Source organism: Pleurodeles waltl, chromosome 4_2 (assembly GCF_031143425.1).
Source record: "Pleurodeles waltl isolate 20211129_DDA chromosome 4_2, aPleWal1.hap1.20221129, whole genome shotgun sequence".
NCBI lineage: Eukaryota > Metazoa > Chordata > Amphibia > Caudata > Salamandridae > Pleurodeles > Pleurodeles waltl.
Genome location: NC_090443.1, coordinates 304,092,833 through 304,116,136, shown reverse-complemented (window position 1 = coordinate 304,116,136; position 23,304 = coordinate 304,092,833). Strand labels below are relative to the sequence as shown.

Sequence of the window (23,304 nt, the reverse complement as noted above, 5' to 3'; positions counted from 1 at the left end):
TGGGTCTTCCTGGGCTGGAAATCGACGCAAAGCCCTTGCTGTGTGGAAAAATATCAACGCATCGTCTGTGTTCGCCCGGAGAAACTAACACACACCTTCCCGTTTTCCACGCATCTCCTCCTCTGTGGTCCTGTGCGGATAATTTAGACGCAAACCAGGTACTTTGTGCTTGCAAGAGACAATAATTGCTTTTTAAGAACTAAAGACTTTATTGATCATTTCAAAAGTGATATTTCAACTTTTATTTATCAAATCTTGATCGTTTTGACCTTAATCTACTCAGATAAAGATCCTCTATTTTTGCCTGCTCAGTGCCAAGCAACCAGAGGGTGGGCACAGGATAATTTGTATTGTGTGTGACTTACCCTGACTAGAGAGAGGGTCCTTGCTTGGACAGGGGATAACGTGACTGCCAACCAAGGACCCCATTTCTAACACATGGGATAAGCCTTTTTTAGTGGGGAATGGGGTAGGTAGGTATAACTAATTGCCAACTGCTCCAGGAAGCAGCAGTACGAAACCAAACACCACAAAGGCCCAGAAACAGTAAGTCGCAATTGGCCCCAATCTGTCTGGAACAACCAGTCCTGATAAGCAGTGTGTGCAAACAGTTCAAACATCAGGAGTAATAAACCACACCAAGCAAACCTATGTGTATAAAAACAGGAATAACATTTTAATATTATTTTTTTACAGCATCTACAGAGGTCCTCGCTGTGACAGTGAAACTAAAGCAACTGCTCTAGAATGCCTCTCCTGGGCCTGTGGCAAGCACATTAGGGAAGAGGGAGAAAAACACAGTGAGTACAACATTCCCTTGCTGCCTCACCAATGCTTCACGTAGCCTGAAACCCAATTAATACAACATAAAAGTAACCATCACCCATTTGGTAGACTTCACATAGATGAATGTCATTGATGGCCTCACTGAGATCGCTTTGTACCCAGAGGCACCTACATCCTATAGGCAGATCGCCTGTACAGGGGGCTGCTCTATCATACCAACTGAGACAGCATGAAGAGACGTGGCGAGCTCGTCTACATACAGCAGTGAGTGAGGAATACCCCTTTCCACATCATCATCACCCACAATCTTAAGAGAAATCCTGACTAAGTTGTCATTTGTATATGTGCTTTATAAAGCAAAGGTATTTGGGGGGGGGGGGAACAACTGAAAATCCAAATTATTTGAAGAATACAGCTGCTGTCTAGATCAGGTGGAGGCTTTCTGGGGACAGGACTGTGCCCCTACACTGTTAACAAAAAACAGATGCGTTGCCAATTCTGCAAAAATGGTGACAGGCTGGTTAGTTTTCAAGCAGCAGGGGAATGCAACTTTTAATGAATTGCATCTTTCGCATCACAGACAACCTATGGGGAACTGAAGATGTGTTCTGCTACTCCCCAAACAAAGGTATTTTTTCCTCTTTCGCCCCATAAGGTTTTCCTAGAGATAATCTGCCCTGAGCTAATTTAAGAGCCAACTTGACCTTTCATCGTTTCGAGATGACTAAATTGGAGGACAATTGTTTGGGCGAAATTCTGTGGTCTTTGTTATTTTCAAAGCAGCAAAGGACACATACAATGATTTGTGAACTACACAAACAGTGACAGAAAAGTTCAGCTAAACAGACAGTTATATGCCTTGATGGGAAATTTGGATGAAGCAAACGCATGCTCACAGGCCAAACACATGATCTTGCGAAGAGCAACCGTAGCACAGACAGCACCCCTATAAGGAGCCCTGTGAAAGTAAAACAGCTAAGCCTTTTCTTTGCTATACATACATGTGCAAGCATCACTGCGTCCCTTCCGGTAAACGGGGGGGGGGGGGAGGGGGGGGGTTCAAACGAAAGATTATGAAAGCTGTTCCGCTCTTCCCAGCATTATCTGTACAATTCTCAAAACATCCTCTTGGCTTTATCGGTCTCAGTTAATGAGGTGCAAGAAAAGTGTAAGTCCTTGATTTTCAGCTTTTCTCTGGCTATGTAATATAACCTGCAAGAGATATGGAGGGATAGTGTATCAGAACCCAAGTGCAGTGAATATGCTGTAGCATAGAGTTAACGCACTGCCTTTAAAACAGGCTACATCAAATTATTTAAAAATCCGTCCAATTCTGCCAGAGGACCGCAGGGCTGGTGGCCATCTTGACTTGTGTCCAAAAGTCCAGGCAAAGATCGGCCTAACGTGGTGATAAAGCTTTGAGTCACGTGCTCCAGACACTTTCATTGTACTGCTTATGACCAGGCAGCCTTGCTCTCACTGGACCACGAACCAGAAGACTCCACTCATTGTTTTCCTCACACTAGGAAGTCTAAAGGCTGCTACATGGCAAAATCTGGGACTCACGAAGTCTGAAAGTCTAATCAGAGAATTAGGGTGCAAGGGCAGTACCTCTGAAGGGCAGCAGGGCTATTTCACGTTTAGTGTCATGTTAGCGAAGGTTCCACCACAATTTTACAAGCCTTTCAGAGGCACCTGGTAGCCAATTTGCAGATTTTTCATCAAACCTGCTCACCCAGTGAAGGACTTACCTTGAAGATGGGGGTTGCTCTAAGCATACGCCGAAGAAGAACAGCCCAGAGACACGCACTTTAACAGGGCCTGTTGAAATACACTACAGTTGGGCATATCTTTAAGTAACTGTGTAACATGAACACGCTAACAAGAACCCCAGTACATCTATTATCAATGAATAACTCACGTAAAGACGGAGCTGATAGTACAGTACGTGACAGGCATGCTTTTGTTTGTCTCGCCCTTCGCTACATATTGTCTCTCCAAAACCAGAATGAGAATTGTTGGTCAGTGAAGGAGGATATTCCGTAGCCACCCTGTTCCACTGCAGGTCATGAAAGGTCAGAGGTTACGGTTTAACAGCGCTTCTTGAAACTGCGTGTTGTAAAGCATGATAGCACAGCTTCTATCAATCAGAATAAACCTAGTACAGAGCAGAGGGACAGGGAACAGGCTCACGGAGACACCGTGAATTTAATTTCATAATCTCACACAGCCCAAAGGGAGAAAAAGCAGTTGAAAGTGGCAAAGGTGGTTTCTCACCACAATAATGTGTTTCACCATCATGCCAAACATGACTGGGGCACTAGTTCATTTTTTAATCATTGCCCCGACTGGGACATGCACGACTGATGCTTCAGCGGCAGCGATGCGAGAGCGACGGACAATGCCTCTGAAATGCAAGGCCATCAACAGAAGAAAAGAAAATAAATCCAACAAAGAGGAGGGGTCCCTTGTAACTCTATCCGGGTTATCTACGTTGAAGAGCAGAAAGTCGGAATGAGGGGCAGGCCGATAATGGCCAGGAACTCAGAACCCTTCCGATAACCGAGTTTATGAAGGATTGACTCAAAAGGGAAAGCAACCACAAACTAGTGGCCATCAGTGGTATGATAAAATGAGTGCCAGCAACAAAACAAAATGGATGGCGACTTCGCTCTCCTGCATATTATGCATTAGTGATAGCTATAGGAAACATTAGTTACTGCTTTCTGAAGGGGACTGTCCACTTTTCACCGATCCCTTTTACAAACACTGTACAATATGTGCATACTTTATTTTCAGAGAGAAATGCTTTCAATCCCTACTTATGCTTCCCCTGAGAAAGAGCACACATTTTTTCTGTTACAGAAACTAATTCCCTGCCACCCACTGTAAAATGTAACACACAAACATGTTATACCTTCCTAAGAGTTACATAAAAGATCACTAAAAAAAATGACTAACAAATTCGATGATTTCAGTTAAAAACCTTTCACTATCATTATGGAAACATTTCATAACGGAGTCCCATTGATGCTCCAATGAGGTGCCCAGCTTCACACCGGATGGAAGACCTTTGCCCCCACACATCTGTAGGGCACCCCGCACTGCAAGGGTCCATGTGGGGGAAATAGCCCGGCTGCAAGCATCTTACGGTCTTCACTGGAAACGACGGAAGGATGGTCGGGGTGGGGAGCTGGAAGGCAGGTCCCATATTACCAGAATCGTTTTTCGATTTCTAGAAGGCGTTGAAGTCTTACAGGTGGAGGGAGACCAGTCACTCGGAATCAGACAGCTCACTTTGGACAAAAGCAAAAACAGTGTAAGTCTAAGAGCTGTGTGTGACAGAAAAAAAAAAACATTTCCCACCCTTACACGCTAGCCTTGGAAAGTTCAAGTGTCTAGGTTTTACCAACCTGGGGTAGGTCAGCAAAAATGATGGTGAAAGCTGTTCAGGCATAACTGCTAGTCCTGCACCGCCCTTGCCGATGAGCCAACACTTAAAAGGTGACAGCAAGACCATCAGCTGATTCAGGCAAATTACAAGAGTAGCTGGATTTATAGTCTCAAATTGTGGTTTTCTAAAAAGTCTACTTTTTTTTCTTTCTATACAACCTCCCATGCTCAACCACGGATCAGATATGTGAAATACTATTTGAAATACTCAGGGACTCTGTCCTGGCACGCCAATAATCACTCCAATTTGTCTGGCACTGTGACTGAAGGATTCAGCGTATCTCCATCGTTGTACAAAGTGTTTATGGATCTCGTCCCCCTGATCTCTGCATCAGCTTTTTAGCACGTTTCTCTGGCTGTTTCTCTGGCTGTCCCCCTGCTGTCTGCCTCCCCCCCAAAAGAATGACAGTAAGTCGGTGTGTGCTTGACGTTTCTGGAACTTTGATGACCCAGATAAACATTCTTAAAAAGCATATATTGTCCAAAACTGAGACTTACCCCCGCGCTGGGCAGTATTGAAAAGGCATACTATCATTCTTATCTCAGAATTCAATTGTAGAAAGGTTTCACGATCTCATTAGCTCCTGAAAACCAGGCTGACTTTGTCAAAGTTTGACACTACAACCTGCCTTCCTTTAGGGGCATCAATTTGATTTCTTTTTTTACACTCATCAGCATTTGGCTATCCATGCACAGAACAGATCTGGACATCTCTCAGGATGCAAGTCACATGTTAAAACAGACAACAAACCGGCATAGAAACATCAACTGCTAAAGTGTCTACCATACCCAGGGCGCTCCCTAAAATATAAATTTTCTAAATCCAGCCACGCTCACTTACCTTCTGAGGGACTGGGCTCATTTATTATTCTAACTCCATTCAAAGAACATTTTGGGACAAATGACTGATAGTGGGCTTAGGGCCATGTCTTTGTGCTTTCAGCCTATGTTCTCACATCCTGCCCGGAAGGAAAAGAAAGCTCTTGTGAGCGAGAAGGCAATGGACTTTCCCAAGTGGCTTCTCCTCTCTGGGGGAGATACATGTGTTTCCAAAGTCTTCAAAGGGAAGATCGGCAAACAGCCTCGTTCGATTACTTCCATGAAGGTTTCTTGGCATTTGACCCTGCTATGTACCTGAAATCGACCATAAAAGATCCAAGAGATCTGCTTGACATGTGCTCTAGGTTTAGCAGATCTCAGATACGCTGCTCCCTGGTTTGTCATTTGAAATTTCCCAGTACAGCAAGCAGTGATATCAGTGAAAGGTAAGAGGCTGCAACCCTATGACGACTACAAAATGATGTAATTCAACCACTTTTAACCACCAACATGCAGGGAAGGTCTTCTTTGACTGGCTGTGCATCCCACACACAAGAGTGTTTTCCCTTGTGAAGAAAACATTTTCAAATTGTCTTTTCAAGCCGTAACCAGTTGTGATGACGTCTGATGCCTACAGCTATTTTTTCACCAGCATGCTCCGTTCTATAGTTCTGAACATTTAGGGTATGCGAGCAGGCGGACACAGCCTGTGATTAAATGATGTCCTTGGACGTTTTGGGCAGAACGTTTCTCCAGTAGGGCTCTTTTCTTGTTAACTAACTGCAGTCTTCGCAGCTTTTTGTTCTTTTTATGCTTTCATAGCTGTAAGTGCCTTTAATGGCTGCTGTCAATTTGGCAACTAGGAATGAATGCTGCACTCCGTTCTCGATGAAGCAGCTTTAGTGTTGGTTTGGAACGCCCTCCGGGGTGTCTATAGGGAGCTTCCTTACCAAAATAGGGCATGTCCATCTTAAAATTGATGCAATCTGAAACCTAACTAAACATCATTTTAGAGTGAAGTTCCAATGGATGGAGTTTTAGATGCACGAGCCCACAGCTTTTGGAAACCTAAATAACCTAGTTACTGACGCTAGAAAGCAGGTTCTCAAAAATGGGGGCTCTGGAAGGGTATTTTTCTTGCAACATTTAAACAAACATTCCTGCCCTCTGTAGAGGCATCTTTATATTTCTACTTTAAAGGAAAAAGCATCACTGTGACATTTATTCGTAATTTGTTATACACAAACACAAATGTATCATTTGCTACTGCAGTTTTGTTTCACAGTAAATCACAGATTCTAGCCCCAATCTCAATTGTTATGTTAAGTTGATAGGCTACACAACTGCCTGGTGCTAGAACTTGTGAAATAGGGTCCATCCTGCTTAGCAGTCGGAGAAGGCATCAATCCCACTTTAACTTTCAATGTATTTTCCTTCCAAGTGTGGTTCCTTTCTTGCTAACAACTGTAAAACACAATTTTTACAGAAAGGTTCCTTAAAGTGGTTACAAATTGCAAGGCAGTTCTTTCTGGCTGCAGCACACACCGACATTTTACCACATACAACTTGTAAAATGGTTTCTTTCAAGCAAACCATGTGAGATGGCTTCCTTTCAATCACAAATTGCATAATGGCTTCCTCCCATTTATTATTTCGAAGAGAACTTCATTTGTTTTATCATTTGAAAGATAGTTTCCTTCTGGCTTCAATTTGGATGGTGGTATTTTTTTACATGGTGCTTAATCATCTTAAGAAAATATGCATTATTGGCAACAATGGCAAGACAGCTTCATGAACGTTGATATATGGCCTAAATTATCACTTCTTAATATTTCAGGTATCTCGTCAGATCAATTATTTGTGGCCTAAAAAGCCATATTTGTTGAAACCCCACTGCATGCCTCATCACTTCATTGCTGCAGCTTCTTCACAGATTAGTTTCTTCCATGTGTGCAAACCCCATTAGGAACATATCCTGCTGAATCAACTGGTACCAGTTCTCTAATATCAGGATCTTATGTAAATGCCCTACTTCAACTGAGTCTTTGGATAATTTGGATGCAACTTCCAAAAAGCAGTAAGATGGCTTCAGAGGGTAGGATGTTCCGAATTTTGAAACAGTAAAGGCTTGTACAGAATGGAGGTAATCTAATGACGGGGATATGATATCCAACGTGGTGCAGTGATCCTCTTTTGACAAAGGGAGCCATTCAAATTTGTGACTGCAGAAGACAACCACTATTTTTGTATAATAAACAGTGCAGCTGGTGTCTACGATTTAACTAGGTCGAGCAGTATCTTTGTAGTTCTACTTATTACAACCACTTTAAACCCGCCAGACTAGTTTCCAGATGTACCGTGCATCTACCAATCCCAATCTTAGTCAATCTCAGGCCTCTTTAGGTAATGATGCAAGGATTAACCTTTTCACTGTCGCTTACAAGTGAAAGCTGCTTCCAGTAGACTTTAGCTTCTTATTTAAGGAATATTTTGGGGAATCTAGCCCTTCCAGCCCTTTCTCAATTTTATTTACATTACCAGGGATGCTGACTGTATGATGTGAAGCTCTTCTACTGTAGGTCACCACTGAAGGTGTGTGACATTATTATTCTATCCTTATCTGCAGGCTGCAAACATGCAATACCTTAAATGGCCAACTGTAAAGGATGTACTAGTACGTTTGAGATTTGCAGTCTATTTACTGGATTTGGCTACTACAACAAGTTGTGTAAAAGATTTCATTTTTACGTTTCATTAATCATTTTGTATCCTGAGAGCCATAACTTCTTGGTACAGGGTGAGATTTGGTTTCTAGAGATATTACTGCTTGAATCCCAGTTACTTGGTGTCAGTGTTTCATCTTTTGTCAAACAAGGCTCCTTTAAATGCAGGAACCGAGTTTCAGATTTCAACAATATGCCCACACCTTAATGCCAAAAGCAAACTTAATGGGAAGGAGAATATTAGGGACATTGAGGTGTTCTACTCCAATTATGAGGCTGGAAGAACTCAGTACATCTTCCACTTATCAGGTTTGTGCAAACCAGAGTTCGTGTTCCTGCCCTAGACTGCTGTATCACAAATTTCAAATGAAACTGAACTGAATAGAGAAGTATGGTATTTAAATACAGCACACTGCAAGCACATTCGATCACAAATGACTCCTGAACAAGTACTTAAGCAAGTACTTCAAAGTAACTAGCATTTTTTCCAAAATAAACAAGTGAAACCCCACTAAAAAAGAAATAGCCAGGATTTGCAAGGTATGCGTTAAAACACCTGACCACCAGTGAAATATTTAGGGTTACATGTTGGAATACTGAAAATCACACAACCTCAAACGTGACCAGTTGGACTAGCCTCTAATCTCTTGATTTACAAGTCTATTAGGCCATACCCCTGTAGAAGGGGGCCGCAGTAGGAGAAGCATACGCCCAATCCAGACAGCCTTCAAGGAACTCCAACTGCAGAGGGGTTCACTCCAAACCCACTGCAACTTGAGGTACTAACCCATGGCTTCCATGTTCTTATTATCGGGGGCAGACGTACCAGATACTAAAGATGGCATGGCAAGATAGGGGACTAACAGGAACCAAAGTTCTGTGCATTTGCTTGGGACCCCCTTCCGCCCCCTTGGCCAGAGGAGGAGGGCGAGAGAAGGAGAAAGCTTACAGCAGGCCATATCGGCTCTCGTATTTGCAGAGGATGCTCTTGCACTTCCCCATCTCCTTGCGCAGTTCGGCCACCTCAGTGCGGAGAGCAGTGTTCTCCTTTTCCAGGAAGGCTGCTCGCACCGTGATCTGGTTCTCCTTCAACCGCCGAGCATCCCTCGATCGCTTTGCTGCAACGTTGTTCTTCTTCCTTCGTGACCAATACTTTTCATCCTGTGGTAGAAAAAGAAAAAGATGCTGCTTATAAGCTAACTTTGAGGCATTACACAACTAAGCCCAGGCAGCTAAAGATATCCGGCAAAGGTTGAAGAGTGGACCATTACAAATGAACACTAAATCTGTCTTTGGAGGAAGAAACTCTATCCTTTGGTCAAAAACTATTTTCTGAAGACAAAGGTTTACATTTCACTGGCAGAAAACATTTCTTTTAATGATAAACACTGCAAACGGTTTGTATTGGCAGGACATTTTGAAAGGCTCACTTCGAAACATCAGTGGTCCCAGCAGAGTTGTGAGTTGTATTCATTAACCAGCGGAGGAGAGGGGTGGGCTGGAGGTTTAAAGGGGGAAATAAAATAATAATTAAGAAATGTACCTCTTCCTGCCAATGCCAGCCGCCTTGTTCCTCTTCCGATGGTGTTGGGGTCCCATCAGTCCCTGGGACACCAGCACAGGCTCCCCATGCAATGCTGGAGCTCCTCTCATGCTATACCTAGCTTGAGAGCAGCATCAGGATTGGTCTGAGAGGCTTGGTCTGCTGCTCAGACAGTGCACTGGAGTCTGTGCAGTTTCTCCAACCTGGCTGTCCAATCCAGCCGGGTTGAAGAAATTTAAGTGCGCTTGTCAGTTTGGCCGGCCATGTGCACTTACTAAACTCCTCCTCCCCACCTCCCATGACCCAACCCCTCCCCTCCCTGCACATGCTGGCTGAGCAAGCAGCTGAAAAACAAAAACGATAGTAAAATATAGTTTTATTTTTCAGCTGCTGATAGGGCGATGCTTCTTTGCCATTTTGAAGGAGCCATCCCCGTCATCAACAATGGTACTTTTAAACCCAAATATTCTTAAATGGGCTGTAGCGTGCCACCATTTGGCTGTAAAGGGATCACTAGCCATTAAATCACCAACAGCATGTTCGTCTAATGCGCCCTCTAGTTCTGCCTTTAGGTCCACAATGTTCCACTAATAATTCTAGCAACCAATTCTATGGGGGTGGCTATGAGGAGAGAAGGTGGGTCCTCTGCAGCTCTCCTACACTATACCCATTACCAATGTCATATGAGGGGGGAAATTCTTCCCTCACATCCAGTTCCTTTAATGTCCAGCACTCGGGACTTAAGCAAGCAATGTAAGGACGGAAGTAACGGAATCGGTCAACCTAGGATAAAAAAATAAAAAAATAAAAAGGTTTCTCAGGACTGGCAGTTGAACGTGGGGTACCTGCAAGAGATTTGCTTCATATCGCTATGCGGTTTGGCTATGCAGACATTACGTCTGTTCAGTTGGAACGTTCCAACATTGAAGATTCAAATACGGTGCACCCTCGTGACATCTAGTGGTTGATTTGGAATATGGCAACTTGTTTTTCACTCTTTTTAATTCCAAATGTGCACGCACTGACTCATTATCATGTTCTCCCATAGTGCACTAGGACACACACTTTACCTTCATTTCTTTTCAGGTCACATACAGCGCTCTGTACATTACAATGACCAAGCTAAAGTTTAAGGCTGAATTGATCCTATAAATCTAAACAGCTGAAAAGTCAGTTAATGATTCTGTCAACCAAACACTGAGACATGTCATCTTTGGTGATTAACTCCTTTCTTTTCTTGTCTCCACAAACTCCACATCCACAAAGGTAACTTTGAAAGCTTGACATTTTGACCTTAGAAAAACATCTCTCATTGAAAAGGAAGGAAGAAACAATTACTGAATAATGTGAAACCTGATACCTTGGGAATGACGGCAAGGGTTGAGCAAAGGCTGAAATACCTCAGAGTTGTCAAAGGCTGGGGACATCTGTACTGTGTGCAATGAACAAGGAATAGGAACTAAGAGGTAGTCTTTAAAGAATCTGGGGGAGGGGGCCGGAGACTAACTAGGCAGTAGCTTCAAAATAGTGATTAGCTACCATAGTTGAAACGATAGGGAGCCTAAATTGATCCAACCACAAGGAAGGTGGTGTGTGAGACCAACAGTTACTACATCACTTATGACATCTTTAATAACCTCATTGATGAGATCAATGTAACATCTGCAGTAAAGTTACTGAGTAGAATAGTGTGCATGGCGAGCACCTTAGGGCATGAGTTAGTTACTTGAGCTAACCAGAATTATAACTGCTGAATTTCTATGGTTTTGAGCAAGAAAATTCAGATCCTAATTATAACATCCCTGTAACCTTTGTTTTTTATGTGAATTTCAATGTTTTTTTGTTTTTAAAAAAAAAGTTGTTTCCTAACTTAACCTCCCTGTAACCTTTGTTTTTTTAAGTGAATTTCTATTTTTTTAATTTTTTTTAACAAAGTAGTTTCAATTACTATACGTTAATCCAAATGCTGTCGCACACAGCCTTCGAATGTGTGCGGTGGTGTTGGCCACAGGCCCTGCAGCCAACCCCCAATAACCACCCAACTCTACATGCCCAAGTCTCCGATTGGGTCAGTGAGTGAATGCATGAGTACCTCAACGGGTCTGTCAGTGGGTGCATAGGTCTCTGAGTGGGTCTGTGAGTAGGTGTGTGTGTGTGTGTAAAGTAGGTCTGTGAGTGGGTACATGAGTCTGAGTGCGTCTATGAATGAGTGCATGAATTTCTGAGTGGGTCTGTGAGTGCATAAATGTCTGAGAGGGTCTTGAGTGGCTGCGTGAGTTTAAGTGGGTCTGTGAGTGGGTGCGTGAGTGTCTGTGAAGGTTTACCAGTACATAGGAGTGACTCGGCTACAAAGGAATCTCAACTGCCCTTTCATCCAACAAGAGTCCACAGTTTTGCACAAAATATCTACCCAAGTGGAGTTCTGTCTCCTTTGGTAAATGTCCAGTATGTATTCTACACTACAGCTACATAATGGAGCACAAGGGAATGTCACCAGTTACCTTGAGTGCGTTTTAGCAATATGATTGTTCCTGGTGCGTCTTTACCTAGAAATACGAGATAACCTGTATCCTCCTGTAGAAAAGCCAATGAGACTACAAAGACATAAATCACCACCAAACCAGAGCCCTTCCTCTTATCTATATGACGCAAGTGCTTTGTTTGTTTTGTGGAGATGTCCTCATGTCCCTTGGCATCAAGAACGCATCACCTAAATCGGCGTCAAACTCACTGAGGGGTCCTTTGGTAAGCTGGTCATTATTGTGGCAAAAGGCAAGAAGACCTTTGCATACTACTAAGGTGGATGGTGCAGGTCCATGCGACCATAGCTTCCAGGTGATTTGTACAAGTGCATACTCTTAACAATTTAAAGGGAGAACCATGGACTCTGCTTTCAGCAGGAGAGGACAAGAAAGAACCCAATCGTCACAGTCACATACAGATTGCGCTACAATAGACCAATGACGCATTTACTTTCACAAAGGATTTCAGATTGCTTTTCAATATGGAATTGCCGAGAAAACACACTTGCTTTGCCTTCCCCAACCCAGGACCTAAAATAATATTTCATTTTCAGAAGTGGAGCTTCAGCTGGGGTACCTGCAATGCTTATATTTGCAAGTGCTTCCTGGTGGGGTTTACCATTTGTGAAATGAGCATCAGGTCCAGAATGGCTCGGAAACCTCAGTCACCAGGGCCTAGCCACAACTTAATGGGGAGGGGGTCTGCCCAGCCCTTATTTGTGCCCTAAGGTAACTATAACTTGCGCCCTCGCCATGCATAGTTTTCTCATCAATAATTTTATTGTAAATGTCGCAGTTCTATTGTAAATGATGTCATAGAAGCTGCCAATACTGATGTAACATGTGGGGTAAGTAGCACTGCATGGCGAGGGTGCAAGTTAGTTACTTTGGGGCCTGCCACCAACACCCTGTAGGCACTCAACCTCGTGCTACGACCTTTTGCTGTGCATGGTGGGGCCTGACCGCAGCCAGCTAACCCCCCTGCAGGTGGGTCGCTGCAGGGGAAAAATAAATGCTACTCCCTATGTGTGGGAGCAATTTTTTTTTAATCTGATCAGATAAAAAAAAGCAGAAAAGCATTTATTTTTTATTTATTTTTTATTTATTTTTTAGGACTTCGCTGAATCCGAGTCCCAAAATGGCTGGTAACACTTCCTGGTTGAATTGTTGGCAGCCAATTCCGCTGAGGATACGCATCCTTATTTTTTTAAATGTATTTATAAAAGTTTACATAGCGCAAACATGATCCTTCAGAGTATCAGAGCACTTTACATGTGATCAAGAAGGAAGAAACAGGTAAAACAACAATAGAACTGAGAACAGTACAGGATATGGGAGCTCCCAATTTGAGGGAAGAGACTACTACAAAGTCCAGGCCGCCAACTCAAACAAGAACATAACAGGTGAATAATTTACGTGGGTAAAGGCACTGAGCCCAACTGAGGCCCGGCGAGTATAGTTTGTGAGCACTAGAGTAGAAACTTGTTCATCAGTTGCAATTTCACTTTCTTTTTAAATGATGCGGTTGAGGAGTTCAGTCTGATTTCAGGGGGCAGGGAGTTCCAGATTCTCAGGGCAATACCTGAGAAGCGTTGGTTGTATGTTTTTCAAAAATAAATTTTCTGTGGTCTCAACAAAAGGTGCTGGTGCTTCTAGAGGATTTGCAGCCACCCGACAGCTCCAGTTTTTCTTCTAGGTACCTCCGGGTGTTGAAATGTAGGGCCTTATGGGTATAGTAGGCAATTTTTAATTGAATCCTTGCTTTAAATGTGAGCCAGTTTAGGGATTGCAGGTCTGGAATGATGTGGTTGTATCTTTTAGATCCTGTGATGAGCCTTGCAGCAGAGTTAATAGAGGCCCTTAGTGGAGTCAACTTAGTTCTAGGTAGGGCGCAGAGGGTTGCACTTCAATAGTCAGACATGGAAGTCACTAGGGCTTGAAAAGCTGATTTGAAGTCGTTCATTTGGAAGTTAGCTCCTTTCGAGGCAGTTCTGATGTGTGCCTGCATGTTCAAGTTTGTCTAGCTATTCCTAGACATCTTGTGGAATCTATAGTGTGTGAGAGCTGTTAGATGTTTCATCCATTCTCCGATATTGGGTGGCTGTTTTTTTTTTGGGGGGGGGGGGGGGGGTGGTGGTGGATTAAGAGGAATTCCGTTTTGAGAGCATTTAGTTTGAGGTGGTTGCATGTCAGCCAGTTTTTTTTTTTTCCCAGAGTTATGTTGAGAGACCGGATGTCTTCGGGGAGGTGGGGGTGGGGGGAGATTTTTAAGTACAGGTGGGTGATGTTGGTGTACATATGGTAGTGGATGTTGGATAATTTCATAATTTCAGTAGGAGGCTCCATGAACAAGTTAGAGAGTGGGAGCCAGTGTTCATCCCTGTGTGACCACTAGTGTGACCAGTGTGGGATTGAACAGGGGCTGATTAACCTTGGTTCTTTGGGTTCTGTTGTGGAGAAACAAGGTGAACCAATTTAGGACAGTCCCTGATAGCCCCATACTACATTCTAGTAAAGACTAGGAGGCTGTCAAGCGGTCGAGGAGGATCATAAGGCAGAGTTGTTTTGATCAAGCATTTTCAGCACATCTACTATGTGTGTTACAGACGATTCAGTGCTGTCGCCCTGGGGGAGGCGGATTGAAATTGGTCTACAAGTTGGAAATGTTCCATGTGGTTGCATAATTGGACGTGGACACATTTCTCCTAGAGCTTCACCAGAATCGGAATGTTGGATATTGGGCGGAAGTTGTTTAGGTCTGCGTAATCTGGGCTTTTTCAAAATAGGGGTAGTGCCTTGAAGTAGTGAGGCATTTACAATCTTGGTCCAGAGTGGTAGTATAGTCCCTAGATATACAAATTTGTTGTTTCTTTAATAACTCAAACTAATGAACAAATTTGCATCAAATCACAAAAAGGGCTCTTTCTGGACCAAGAGATAGCTTTCTGCCAAATTTGGTGTAGTTCTATCCAGCAGTTTGGGCTGTTGTCATTGCTTAAAATCCCTATGGGGATTTGCATGGGAAAAACTTGTTTTGGGACCCTTATTTTTTCTTGTCTCCCACTTGACGAATCACCCTGAAACTTTCAACAAAGCAGCTGAAACTCTGGTGCGTACTAGCTTTGAACATGTCGTAAAGATTCATCAAACAATGCCAAAATTATTGGTAAAACAAAAGACGCTTTTCTCATGGAAACTAGGTCCTAACTACCTACCTACTGGGGACCGCCAGTATTGTTACTGGTGTAAAATCTGTATTGTCGCATAGCAGGGTTAAAGGTGAGGGATATGGTATTAGGCCTGCTTTGGTCCCTCTGCTGTACCATACTGACAAGGAGGCACCCATTACTGTTAAAATGTATAGTTTGGGGTCCTTTTGTGTTTTTAGGATGCTTGTCACTAAGCCCAGCTGGTCTCAGCTCAATATGTGGTCGATCATACACCACCCTATATCAGTGTTTATTCATTCAAGAAGTAACCTCAAACAAAGTTTGTAGTCTTTAAACAGGGTGGGTACCCATCAGCCAATGACAAAGAACACTGACATTGTTCCTCACCCATCTCTTTTGCCATATAGAGCTGGCAGACACATTTTGTAAGTCAGTAATGTATTACATGCTAATGTGAAAAATCAGGCTCTGTCTACATCTAGAGATCTGTTTGCTCCCTTAATGTTATCACAATTTTACTATTCTCAGGTCTTCTGACCTTGTGCCAACACATACCTTCCCATAGATGTAGCTAGTTTGTTTAGTATGCACTGGAGTGGGTGATCAGTTTGTGTGTCACATCTTGTATTTCGGGAAGTAGCCCCATATATAGGGAGATGTGGTCTACTCTGGCATATTTCTTAAGTAAGGAATAATAATTCAAGTATTCTGTACCCATGATATGCCTATGTCTCCACCAGGCTAAATGTGCCCAGCAGGCCTTGGCTACGTGTAAATATGACCTCTGTGCCTTCACATAAGTTCTGGGACCAGTCTTTTCCCCTTGCATTACCATATTCCCTTCCAATTATTAAGGGGATTTCTGAAAGAGCAATAAATCTTCTGACTGTTTGCTTTAGGAATTGTTCCTGAACCACACAGTAGACAGTGGTCAGTGTCAACCTCCCCAGTTGGTCTTTTATGTGGTATTTCCTCTGAAACTCAGTTGTAGATAATCAGGATTACCACTCCTGCTATTTTCTTCTCTGCTGCGGAAAGGTACTGTTGGGAAAAGAATCCACATTTAAGGCACTTCATGTCTGTTCTCAGACGAGTCTACTAAAGAAGCACAATATTTGTATTCATTATGAACAATTCGTTTAGAATTCCCTTCCACTTGATGGGGCTATTCAAGCCCCTTACATTACAAGGCGTGACCACCTGTCTCATCTTTTGAATCCCCTCCCTTTGGGGGCAGTGTGCACTAGATGTTTTGTTCTCCCTCTCTATGTCCATCGCTACTTGGTGGGTACATTATGTAATACTCCTCCCTCCCTCAACAGGCATTTCCTTCCCCCCAACTGTGAAACAGATTACCAACGACCCATCTACCTTGGGATAAAAAATAACCAGAACTGAAATGTCTAGTGCCCCATGTGCATCAGTCTGAGATCTACTGAGTGAGTGGGTAACCTGTGTTTCTGCCAGATGTGGCTATTTACCATACACGCTGAGCCACAGACACAGCACAAAACAGGCCCACCTTTGCACAGTCTAGCCTCATTTATTTATTGTTCAAGCTGGCGCCTGAGCCCGAAATCCCTTGAAGCTCTTGTGTTTGCTGCAAAGTGGTCTTCTGTAGCTGTTAGATTACGGCTTTGCTGTCTGCTAGTATCTCTTCGGTTTGCTTATTTTCCAGGATACACTTTGACATTCTAGGCCCCTAGGTTGTGGCAGCTCCATCAGGAAGTCCCATTCTGATCTGCATTTCGGTGTTCAGGCCTAGTAGGCGAAAGGCTTCTCAAAAAGGCTTGGTGGCCCACTACTTTCCTTCCCTTTCGAAGGGTATGCAGTATTATGTCCCCTTCTATAATTACTGCACTTCAAGCTAAATAGGGATGCCACTGAACAGAGAACCATTTTTTTTTTTTTTCGCGGGACGGTCGATAGGTTTCGGCATATTTGTAGATCTGCACCACTGAGGGAGCTACAACTTTTTTCCAGGATGCTACCATGACCCTTGCTTTGTCCTCATAATAGTGCAGGCATGCAATTATGTGAAGCAGGCGTCTTGTGGCCAGGACTCCTGATCTGTTCACTCTGTCAATTTGGATGGGTTCCATCTCAGTTCTTTCCAGTAGTATATGCAGAGTGTATGTAGAAGGTTTTGTGCGTAGCTTTTTATATCTTTGCCTTCCTGTCCCTTTAGTAACCCCTCTGATGCCTCGTAACCATCTTCCAGGTCTTGCTGTTTTTCTTGTAGGGCGGTCAACTGCTCGCTCAGGGTTAAGGTCTGTCTTCCAGTTCAAGAATCAAAAGGTCCTTTCTAGGTTATTGACCCCGTCCACCGGGTCCTCTATATCTTTTTTCACTTCTTTAAGGCCCCGTTTCAGGTCCATTCTGACTGCATATTTCATTTTTTATGTCCTGAAGGTCTGCTCCATGAGAGTTTTTCTGACTGCTTCATCATTCGTCTCACCTTGATCAGCGGTCTCCCACTCATCTCCATAAGGCTGTTTAGCAGTTCATGTATTTTCCAATCTTTTAGATGGTCCCTGATGGAGAATCTCTGATGTTCTTTCATTTGTTCCAGTGGCCATGTTGGGAGTTGTAGACATTTGCCATGTAGGGACTCTGCTTTGACTGCACTCAGTGGTGGGGGTATATCTGCATTTTGCTGCCTCCCTGGTGTCTCGCCTGCTCTTGTGGGTCTAAGGGTATGTTGCTTTGCGTTCTGAGATTACAGCCTTTTAATGATAGAACCATCTGTGATAAGTTACGCTTCTTGTTTCCTTAAAGTAGGGAGTGCAGAAGAAGTTATTAATTTATAATATATGGGGACCTTATTAAGCATGATAGCTCTTTGTCAGCTGCTTTCACTCCTTGCATATCAGATGATTAACCCAAATCATTGTTCGTGCTCAATCTTCTTTCTAGTTGGTCAATGGTATTACAATGCTGTCATCTCCCCGACCCAGCTTGCACACAATTTCTCCTCCTCACTTTGCTTCTAGCCCATTATATGGGCTACTGGTACTCACCTGTGCTGTTATTCGCTTGTGGTGGTCGAATTTCTAAGCTTGTCTTTCAACCCCTCGTTTACTATGGTGTGTCACTCCTTATCTCCTCTGCTAGGATGAAGGACTGCACTACAGGTCTGTCATTGTCACTTCTGTCTCCACTGCATCTGCGGTCTCAACCACCAGACGAGTGTCCCCTGTCTTGTCAACCATGTGGCCTCATCTGCAAGCTGGGTTGACCATCTAGCAGGCTTGTGTAAGATTTGTTTTCGGGCCAGCCTCGCTCGTTCCTCCTCCATCGCCAGCCACCTGCTTGTCTGCCACCACCTTTTGGGATAAAGTACTACTAGTGCTGCAATTGCTGGTGCCATCAGGGCTGCCGCTTCCACTCAGCACTCCGGGTCTACGGTGTTCCTTCTCTCAACTACTGGGTTGCTTTCCCACTTCTATGCGTTTGTTGATGGTTTAGGGACACTCTGCTGCTGATAAGGGGACACTTGGGGATAGGGTTCCATTTTCCACCACAGCAGAGATGGCAGATACCATACCCGGCACCATCTTGGGTCCGCCTCCACCCCCCTTGAGTCAACATTTAATGCAATAAATATTCATGAGGGTCGGTCATCGATGTCTCTAGCAAGCTCTACAAGCAATGTGTCCCAGGTCAAAGCCACCAGTGTTCTCTCAGTGCTGCATTCTCGGCAGTGGGCCCACCTAAGAAAGTCTGATTTCCAGTCGGTATTCCACAGCCAAAGGTCAATTTCAAGGACATGGCAATTTATGCTTTGCCAACGAGACAAATCTGTAAATATTAATTCCTGCTTAGACTTCTTTTAATAAGTTAACAGTCCAAGCAAACACTCTCATACTGAGGCCAGCAAGACCTTCAAGTAACCCCAGTAATTATAGTAGTTACCAGTTCCCAATAGTTCTGTTAATTATATCAACTACAAAGAGCAAGAACATACCATGTGGTAATAAGACTGCAACGTCTGTCCTGCACCAAGGCAAGTGCATGGGTGTGTGCCACAAATCTTAAGTAATCAGGACGGAGTCCAGTAAATATGATGTAGATAGTTCATTTGCGTAATTTTGGGGATACCCTGGCCACGCGATCTCTGATCACCTCTCCGTCATTAGCCACTAACCTTCTTCCGACATCAACAGACCTATTTGTTCTTAAGTTATCCAGTGAGGAATTACACACTATATATCTTTCTGTATAGCATTCGGACTACCTTTCTCCCAGTATCAAACATCACTATAACAGTCCTTTCTTTGCTTACATCTGGTTCTTGCATTCCACATCTCCATGTCAAGAGTCTATGGGTCAGAACTGACCAGCCAAGATGTCATTATATTCCCTAATGTTACCAAAACTCCTTAGTGAACCGGAATCAAAAGATATCACCAATCCTAATCACCCTGTCACCCACCTCTTCGGATTACGGCAATCTGACACCCACCCCCACCCCCTTCAGTCTATTACCACCTGTAAACCGTTACACTTGGTCTGTCAACATAAACCACCACAGCAGAATTTCCAAAGCATAAACAATGCTTGTACCTTTTCTCTTCAAACATCACATTCAACAAAATCTTGCCGACACAAGTGATTTTAGCAGAGCTGTTGACAACCGGATATTACCCAGAAGTGCTTCACAGAGAATCCATGGTCTAATTTCATGTTCCTGGAAATGTGTCTTGCATGAGAGTTCTTCTGCAACTCACTGAGCCAGATTGAGCGGCCAGATAATGCAATTGTTAGTCTGGGACGCTGAAAACATCCATCCATAATTGCAATTTTGGTTTTTCCAGGGCTGCCCTTTTCCTCCTATCCTTCTAAATTAGTCCTGTAGTTAACCTCGTCCCTCGTTAAAGAAGGCTGGGGTAAAGAGATAAGTAATACTTAAAAATTGAAATGGCAGTCAATGCAGTTTTTCTTCTTTTTGACAGTGACTAGTGGACAGATATCAGGAGTGCAAGCTTTTCCAGGCCAGTGAATTACAGTGCTTCCAAATATTCTATACAGGTTGCCGGACATCAGGACCCTAATCCAAATGAGAGTTATGACTCTCACCAGTTAACAAACCAGCCAGTTCAAAGGTATTTATCACATCGATCACCGGGATGAGATATTGTGGAGTCTCGACTGTACAGCAGAATATTATCTGTATACACTAAGATCAAGTACAGACTTCCTAAGCCCATCAAGTGCTAAGTGGACTCCGCAACTAGCTGATACAACTAGTCAATTGTTGCACAGAGATATATATATAGATTACTTCTCTGAGGTTGAATTATGGCATCTCAGGTAGATAGGTCTCATCAGGCACAGTGGTAGTTCACACACTCATGAATGATATTTAAGGGCTGAGTAAAGGATAAACAAGAGATATAAGCAAGAAACGAATAGGAGTCTTTGTATGGAGATCTCTACTCCAAGACTTACTAGGTCACACCAGAGGAATAATTGAAATCCCTCCCTGTAACTCTGAAAACTTCGAGATTGGAGAGGACTATAAGGTGGGTAGCGGATGTCAAGACAGCAGGATGCTAGGACTAGAGCACATCAAAGAAGGATACTGATAAGTTCCATCAGGAGCAAGGTGTCCAATGAATTTAGTAAAGCACAGGAGGATGTATTTTCTTGGCACAATGAAAACTTAAGGACTTAAGGGCCATAAAGGACAGTCTGGAGCAGTCCCAGCAGCCGCCACGCCCAGTAGTTGTCTTTGTCCAGAGGCGGTGGGGAACTGCCTCTGGACAAAGGGTCAGGGTGTCAAACCTGCACCTTGTCTCCAACTGTTCTCCTGCACTCAGCCTTCAGAGCACAGCCTTTATAGTGACCTGCTTATCTAGGCGGCCTGCCTCCACTCACAACAACTACCTGGAGGCAGGATCAGGTCAAGCCTTGAGCCACATGGCTCCAGGTGCCATTTAGATGGGAGTGGTGGCAGTCACAACTGACTGAGTCTCCATCTTTTGATCTTCCCCACTGATCCCAGTGGCCCCTGGTGCGGGACAGGCTCCTCCATCAAACAGTGAAACACTGAGTGGTGGAGGCTCCTTACTGAATGAAGAGGTAGAAAGGGGTTTTGGCGACACATCTCATTCATTGCTGTCTTTTCTACATGAGCAGCTGGCAACCCTCCTCTTAAGCAGATTGTCAGAACTCCACTGAGAGGCCCGTGTTTCCCCTGTCGCCAGCCCACAGTGAGCTTGTAGTCGCAGGACTTGGGTCTGATTAGAAGTTGCATGGTTAGTCAAAAGGGGGAATATTTGCATTTACATTCTGTCTTCACTTCCAGTAAAAAGAGCAAATTGGTTCTGAGTCCCGGGATCCAATTGCAAACTTTGAGACTCAAGTGACCTCCAATCATCAACCCCCTGAGCATCTTTCCTCTGACATGCCTTCTTTGGAGAAAAACTCCCCCGCCCCCTCAATACAAACACACACCATTCTAGAAGGGCAGATAAGATAATGGTGCTTCCCTCTTTAGACCTGCTGGGGGCATGACCCCCTGCTGCTTGCTCCCTCCTCTAGTCCTTTCCCTGAATTACTCCTTATGCCGTTTTCTCCTGTTCCTAAAAATAGCCAGTTTTTCGCACATGACCAAAGAGTGATGCAAAGTAACACTGCTAACATCAACTACTATGTGCTGCACGAACACCTCTTCTCGGTGGACCTCATATACCCGCGTGTCTATTTACAAACTTGGTCTGAAATGGTTAGTGCTCAGGGGGTATACCTATAACTATATATGAAAACAAAAAGTTACTTGAAATTATGGGCATCCATCCTAGGAATTTCTGTCTAAATTCATGATCTGAATAGTATCTGCCTGCTCGCAGAATCCAAGAACACTCTTTACACGATAAGGCTTTCTTTTGGAAAACATTTTTGTAACTAACTTCAACTATGTCTTGTCTAACCTGAAAGCATTTTAAACTGTTAAAAAAACAACAACATAGAATTGTGACCCAATAGTTGAGAGCCACCCTTGCTAACTTTTAAAAGCACAGGAGAAATTAGAAGTTGATGCTTAAGATAGGCACACCGAACCCTCGGGCTAAAAAGAGGGTGAAAAACAGCACCGCACCTTTAAGGCTGGTGACTGATCTAGTATTCTCTGAATACAGTGCTTAATCTGTGCCAGTGGTTTCCGTTGCTAAGCATGGCACTTATTTGAGAGGGGCGTGGCTCTAGAATTTTTCTCCTGTGGACCCGATAATTATTCAAAATAAATGTACCTGTCCTTCGGGTGGCTGCCGGGTATGTTTTTACAGGCTGGCCCACCCAGGTCCAACATGATCAACGTACATCATCCCGTTAGTGCTGTCAGCGCAGCTGATCAATATCATTTAGAAATTGTACTCATTCCATTGGCTAAATCTGGCTGAGACGGGGCGAGGCAGGGTTAGACTTTCTGTGAGGCACGCCACGTGTATGTGCCCCGCTGCCTAGATCTGAAACTGGCCAGCAGCAATTCCACCCTCGTCAATGTGCTCCTGGGCCACACTTAACTGCCAGCACCCTAACTGCTGATTTGCTGCTGCAGGAGTCTTGCAAAGGCGACATTAGGCGCAGCAGCAAAAGGCAGGGAACCACCCCAGGTTCGAGATACTGGGCTGAGCACCCTGTGAGCCCTGATAATTATGGCTTAATTGTACAGTACAAAATTGGAGAATCTTGGGTCAATCCCAGCTAGCCTGCTAGACCAAATTGTGTGATCATAGGTAGGGCCCTGGAATTATGCGAATGTGCAGCCAAGGTGATTTTTGCATAATCGGAGATTTGCCGCATTTGGCACAAAAAAAACCATCAGCTGCTGCATAATCTGCACAATTTAACGAAATACGTTTGGTTTCTATTTTAGGCGGATTAAAAATTACTAAAAATGCAAGAACACGTGTTGCTCCGCAGTAGAAGGCCTTTTGCAAAGCTGGAGTGGTCACCTTTCTGTTGCTTATTGCTCAATTTTTATGATAAACTGGCACTAGAGAGTAGGGTGACCAGATTTTGAGAAGCAAAAACCAGGATCGGTCAGACATAAAAGTAGGACTAAAGGCTTTACTCGTACTTCTATATCTGGCCTGACCCTTTTTTTGTGTAGCCTTGGAGAAAAAAAAAAAAGTGTGTGTATTTTCTAGGCTTTTAAATGTGTGCTTATGTATGTGTGTGCGTGCATGTACATAGGTAAATGTAGCCTTGTAGATGTGTACCTATCTGTGGCAGGACGTCCACTCGGAGTCCTCTCCTCATCACCCTGTATCCCCTTTGCTGGG

At 43.7% G+C, this 23,304-nt stretch overlaps 1 protein-coding gene across 2 annotated transcripts in view; it reads right to left on the bottom strand.

Annotated features, from left to right (window-relative positions):
* Positions 1-653: 653 nt before the first annotated feature.
* The window catches only part of TEF (TEF transcription factor, PAR bZIP family member), a 134,398-nt gene continuing 111,747 nt past the window's right edge, over positions 654-23,304 (bottom strand). For both annotated transcript variants that reach the window (XM_069231249.1, XM_069231248.1), the window contains exons 4-5: positions 8,731-8,942; positions 654-4,082 (exon numbers count right to left, since the gene is read on the bottom strand). In XM_069231249.1, coding sequence (XP_069087350.1) covers positions 4,061-4,082; positions 8,731-8,942 — 234 coding nt within the window. In that variant the 3' untranslated portion in view covers positions 654-4,060. The remainder of the gene's footprint in view (positions 4,083-8,730; positions 8,943-23,304) is intronic.